This window comes from Sinocyclocheilus anshuiensis, unplaced genomic scaffold, assembly GCF_001515605.1.
Source record: "Sinocyclocheilus anshuiensis isolate Anshui unplaced genomic scaffold, SAMN03320099.WGS_v1.1 scaffold1851, whole genome shotgun sequence".
NCBI lineage: Eukaryota > Metazoa > Chordata > Actinopteri > Cypriniformes > Cyprinidae > Sinocyclocheilus > Sinocyclocheilus anshuiensis.
In genome coordinates, this window is record NW_015548302.1 from 34247 (window position 1) to 40246 (window position 6000).

The 6000-nt window shown below is 37.3% G+C and overlaps 1 protein-coding gene across 3 annotated transcripts in view; it reads right to left on the minus strand.

Moving 5' to 3' along the window:
* The window catches only part of LOC107656157 (high affinity cAMP-specific 3',5'-cyclic phosphodiesterase 7A-like), a 42932-nt gene that overhangs the window by 17723 nt on the left and 19209 nt on the right, over positions 1-6000 (minus strand). The window contains exon 1 of one of the 3 annotated variants that reach the window (XM_016443888.1): positions 5232-5313. The exons of the other annotated variants lie outside the window; for them this stretch is intronic. Coding sequence (XP_016299374.1) covers positions 5232-5291 — 60 coding nt within the window. The 5' untranslated portion in view covers positions 5292-5313. Of the gene's footprint in view, positions 1-5231; positions 5314-6000 lie in introns of those variants that run through there. 3 annotated transcript variants of the gene reach the window in all.

Consider the following 6000-nt stretch of genomic DNA (forward strand, 5'->3'; position numbering starts at 1 on the left):
TGCAACAAACATGTCAGCCATGTGGAAGCATTTAAAACTGTCTGAGAAAGACGCAAAAATCATTACAAGCACCGACAGCGAGAGATGTCGATGAGAAGAGGAAGGGGTGATTGTTGCTGGTATGATGATTGAAATCGCGAAATGGCCTTAAACAATTAAATACACTGCAGAACGTTATGTTTTCATGCTCGAATTGCATGTATTCTGATAGCGCTGCACAAACTCGCGGCGCTATCTGCTTGTTAACCAGGGTTCAAAGTCCAAAGGAATATCTGCGCTGAACCAGTGTTACTCGTCAGTTGCTCAGTCACATTTTTATGAATTTTTACAAGGCATGTGACAATGCGATACATACAACGTATTCGTAATGAGACACATTTATAAATCTCCTGTTGTCAACAAAAAGAAGCATTGAGGTCTTCCTGCGCATTTCCACCAAAATAAAAGTTGAGAAAAAGCAAGAACTCTATCAACATTCATAAATGTTAGTATTGTAATTTTACTGTTGTTCTGTAAAATAAAATAAAAAGACAATAATAATGATAATAATCATTACAACAGCTCTGTTAATACATTTATTATAACATTCACACATAGCGTTCAAATATTTTCTAACGTTTTAAAAGAAGTCTCTTCTCAGCAAGGCTGCTTTTAATTGTACAGTTAAAAATACATGCCTGATTCAAGAAGGGGGTCTGATGGCCAAAAAATATTATTTTACCAACTTATTAATTTTAAGTTAAATTGTGGTATTAAGTTAAATTTGTTGGCATAGTGTCTGCTAGAATCTTAAAAATGTTCAGTATTAAATATTTTTAAATTGTTGTTTTGTAATTGATTTTTTCTTTGAAAAGCAAGACAAAACAGTAAAAATAACATTTTGGCTATTTAATTTATCCAATGGTGAAAAAAATTGGCAAAAATACATGGGGGAAAAAAACTCGAAAAACCTTGCTCGGTATTCGGTCCATTGTTTCATTTTGTTCGGTTTCGGCTTCGGCCAAGAATTTTCATTTCGGTGCATCCCTATAACTAATTGAAACTTAACTACACAAACTGAAAGAGTTTTGACTCATTACTTAGCCTAGTCAGCTAGCCAAAGCCAAACCCAGACTAACTTTTGCATCCAATACAATGGAAAAATAGTATGTGTTACTATGTGTAGTGTGTTAAATGTGTTAAATGGAGCAGAGATTACTAGACTTTTAAAGTATAAATTAAAAAAATGTTTAAAAAATTTATTAGCCAAAATATTGAATAATCCAATGCACTACCAACCGGATTATGTTCTGTCTCATTTATAATTGGTCAAAAGTTTCTTAGTTGTCTAAACACTGTTGCATCCGTCTGACACAAGACTCTCCATAGCCTCAGGTGAACCTGAAACTCAAACTCATCCAGCTAGTTTGTTCAACAATTCATTCTTTTATGTGTCATTCATTGATGTTTCTTAAATACCTCATTGAGACATGTTCAGCTAAACTATTCAGACGATCAACATCTCGCGTCTCAAAAATGCATGTAGTCATGTCTACTTCACCATGATTCCAGGCATTTGCAATGTAAATGAATGGCTTCATCTAATTATAATAAAACACAGCACATGCTTATGACTGGACAAGCAGTCAAAAAAATAAGATGTGAGAACATCTATCTACAATGACATAAAAGCAAAACATTCCATATATTATCTCTAGAATGAATCCTGGGTGTGTTAACTCTGTTTACAAGATGGACCATTGTGATACGTTTGGTTTCACAATGCGGACAAACAACTGCTGTCACCATTTACGTAGTTTTAATATTATGTAGCTGTCAAATGTGTGACATATGCCATTTTTAGGGGAGCTCCATCTACACTTTTTTTTATAACCTTTGTTCATCTTCGGAACACAAATTAAGATATTTTTGATGCATTCCGAGAGCTCTCTGACCTTCCATAGAGAGCAAGGATCCTTACACGATCAAGGCTTAGAAATGTAGCAAGGAGATCGTTAAAATTATCCATGTGACATCAGTGGTTCAACCGTAATTTTACGAAGCTACGAGAATACTTTTTGTGTGCAAAGAAAACAAAAATAACGACTTTATTCAACAATTCGTCTCCTCCGCGTCACCCTATAGCGCCATTTTGGAGAGTATCACATACATAAATAACGTATGCTGTTCTGTGCCAGCAGCACCATACGCGGATACACTGTTTACGCTTTGATCTGAACGTAAACAACATATCCACGTACATACGTTGTTTACGTATGTGATACTCTTCAAAATAGTGCTATAGGGTGACGCGGAGGAGACAAATTGTTGAATAAAGTCGTTATTTTTGTTTTCTTTGTGCACAAAAAGTATTCTCGTAGCTTCGTAAAATTACGGTTGAACCATTGATGTCACATGGATTATTTTAACGATATCCTTGCTACATTTCTGAGCCTTGATCGTGTAAGGATCCTTGCCGTCTATGGAGGGTAGAGAGCTCTCGGAATGCATAAAAAATATCTTAATTTGTGTTCCAAAGATGAACGAAAGTCTTACGGGTTTGGAACGACATGAGGGTGAGTAATTAATGACAGAATTTTCATTTTTGGGTGAACTATCCCTTTAAGTGCCTTGCTAAGAGGAACTATGATAACCAAGACAAGTTTAGTGATTCCCATTCCTTGGAAGTTTTCATACAACCTTCATGCCACCGACTCCACCTGATTACCACCATTTAACAACTCTATATGTCCAAATGCTGATTAAATTATGTATTTCTTGCTACAGCAAACGTAAGGACTGCTTTGATGGTGGTAAAAGGCACGATTACCACCTTTTATGAAGCTCTTGAGGAATTTTAGCAATGCTTTGAGGGGTCTATTTGAACAGGTTAGCAGGCCTACAAGCCAATTATTGACACAGCGTTTGGATGCGAAACAAGTTAAGGGCTTGTGTGAAGAGGGATGGAGCCCAATCAATTCACCAAGAGACTTCACAGTAACACGCCACAACCACAGCGGACTCCATTCCACACCACCGTCTCCCGCTGGAGGTTCGACTGAGGCCTTCAAACAGGAGAAAACAGTATCACCACTTCCTTTAAACTAATCCAGGAAAAGGCAGTGGGAAAATTATTCAGCACTTTGTTCCTCTTTGTTTACCGCATAGACTGCCTTTCAAAATTTCAAGATTTACTTTTTAATTTATTTGAATAATCATTGGGACCAGAACAGCATTGGTGAATGTCTATAAATTGAGACATAACTACATGAGACTTAACTGCAAAAACTGAAAGAGGTTCAAATTCATACTTAGGCTAGTCAGCCGGCCATAGCCAAAGCCAGCCAAGATTTGCAACAGAATATAAAATGGAAAATAATTTTAAATATGGTAACATATGAAACAAAGCAGAAAGAACTAGACTTTTCGTTAAAAAGTATCAATCAAATTAGTCAAAATAATGAATAATCCAATGCACAATGGATAGGAGATCTGCTGCTATTTTCCATTTGCATATTATCAGCTACATTTCCTTCCAAAGTTGCGAATTTAAATTGTGCGCAAAATTAGAATATTGCATAAAACTGTTAACATGTTATTTTCCCCCGACCCTGTTCGCTTGGAAGAAGGTTCTTCCGGGTAAATATAAAGTTAGCGCATGCGCATGTTCAGGTGTTAGCGCGCGGGTGCAGGAAGAGGAGTGGGAGAGGAACTGTGTTGTTGATTTGAGATTACCGGAGTGGTTGTGAATGTCGTGCTTATTTGAGTAACAAAAACATCTTCAAATAAATCACTGTTTCCAATCCATGTGTTCAAGGATAAAACCGTCACTTCCTGGAAAACTGGCCCAAAGTATCAATACTAAAATGGAAGTTGCTGCAATCAGGAAAGCAAGTGTGTTTTTTTCCTACATAACAAATGACTTGTACCACAGAGTGTGCAGATGAAGCGCAATAACAAACGCTGTCATATTATCTTGCATTCGGACGATTTGAGGTCTGGGTACGCAAGCGTGCGAAACATGGAAGATTTTACCAAATCTTTTTGATGACAGACTTTGGCTCAGGCATTTTAAAATAACAAAACAAAATAATTCAAAATAACATTTGAGGTTGGCACCAATAGCCTCGTGGGCAGCGTGGCGACATATAGCGCCGTTGCGCTTCGGGTGTCCCAAGTTCGTGTCCCAGCTTGTGGACCTTTCCCGATCTTTTTTGGTGTACATCAAGGAATTTATTTGTTAAGTGTGTTTCTATTGTAATGTATTGGCATGTCTTCTTATCGGTTAAAAAAAAAAAAACTTTTTTTACTTAATTAAGCACATACTTTTTTATGCACATTTTTTAGAATTGATCAAGTTTTGAATTTTTCTTTGGGGGGGGGGGGGCTGTTGATCTTATTTTAAATGATTCATCATGAGTTAACAAAATAAATCAATCAACAATTAATGGATAAAACTGAGCCCCCATCCTACAGTTTTTTTCTTTTTCAATAATCTGTTACATTTGGACAACAATACAGGAAAAAATATCTGTCGCAACTTCCGTTTCATGCCGAATTTAATCAAATTACTCAAGTAATCATTTTTTCCCAAAGCCAAAGCAACAAACCACAATCTTGCATTCAGGTCTGCCTCCATCCACTCAAAAACCGACGTGCAAAACCACATTTTCTTCTTTTTTCCGATGATCCGTTTCATTAAGATATCATAATACAGAAGAAAAGATCTGTTGGTACTTTGGTTTCATTGCAATGTTTAAGTTTATTACTTTAATAAATCTATTTCACAAAATGTATATCGTCTCTTCTGTGTTTATATCTGAAACAAAATAATGCATTTTACCATATCAGAACTAAACCATAAAGCATTTGATTAATCCACACCAGATGTTCACAAAGATGAAAGCAAGTGTAAGACGTTTTACAACTCAAATACTGAATATAACCGAATGGAAAATTCATTCACTCTTCCAAGGTGACTGCTATGGTTTGAGCCATGGCGAGCGGGTCTGAATGCGGTTCGGTGGGGTTTCCTCGCTGACTCAATCTCTACTTGATTAGCAAGCCCCACGCGAGCAACTTTCAAAGTGAAGTTATCTGTAAGTCACGATCTGTATCTGATCTTGATCCACACGACAAAGCGTTTGGCCTATTAACAGAGTTAGTTTTCTCTCCAAAACATACGGAGAACAGTTGTTAAGGGTTATCGCGTAATAAACGCCGAGCCAACTAGGAATTCTACCGAAACCTACCTTAGACAAAATCCATCTGACAAGAATCGTGATTATAGACCAAATCAGAGCTATTCCCATTGGACCTTGCAAAAACTGTGGATCATAGTCTCTGTGTCAGTTTGTGTGCAGGTGTTACGGTGTATGTCAGTATGTGGGTGTATGGATTTGCATACGTGTGCTTGCGTGTGCGCGCGACTGTAGATGGCCGGAGACCAGCTCAAGGCCCAGACAGAATGCGTGCTGAGCTTAGTGCAGCTGTCTTAGTTGTACACACAAACGCTTACACACACTTAAACGGGCTGCCCGTTAGCCCTAAATGTCTCTCTCTCTTTCTCTCTCTCATACACACTCACACACAGCCACCTAGCAACAGCCAACCAACCAGCAGTGCCACTGACGCACATGGTGGGAGGGGCTGGCAGGAGGAGAGCATGTTAGAGTCTCCTTATCAGCAGTGCAGAGAGCAGACTGTATGCTTTATTTTCTAAATAAAACACTGTCAGCTTCTCTGCCGCCTTGTAATCAAAGATGTGTGCTTGCTATCATGGAGTATATTTATATTTCATTTGCGGTTTTGTGACCTCAAGGACTCACTTCTCATAAGAATCTGGTTCAAGGGTCTATTTGGAGAAAGATTTATTTTTTTACTTGTTTTTTAACATTCGGTAAATATGTAAATTACATATATAGTATATAAATGTGATAAATTTAGAATGCTATATATATATATATATATATATATAGAATATATAGTGTGTGTGTGTGTAAGCTGAAAAACACTCTCTCT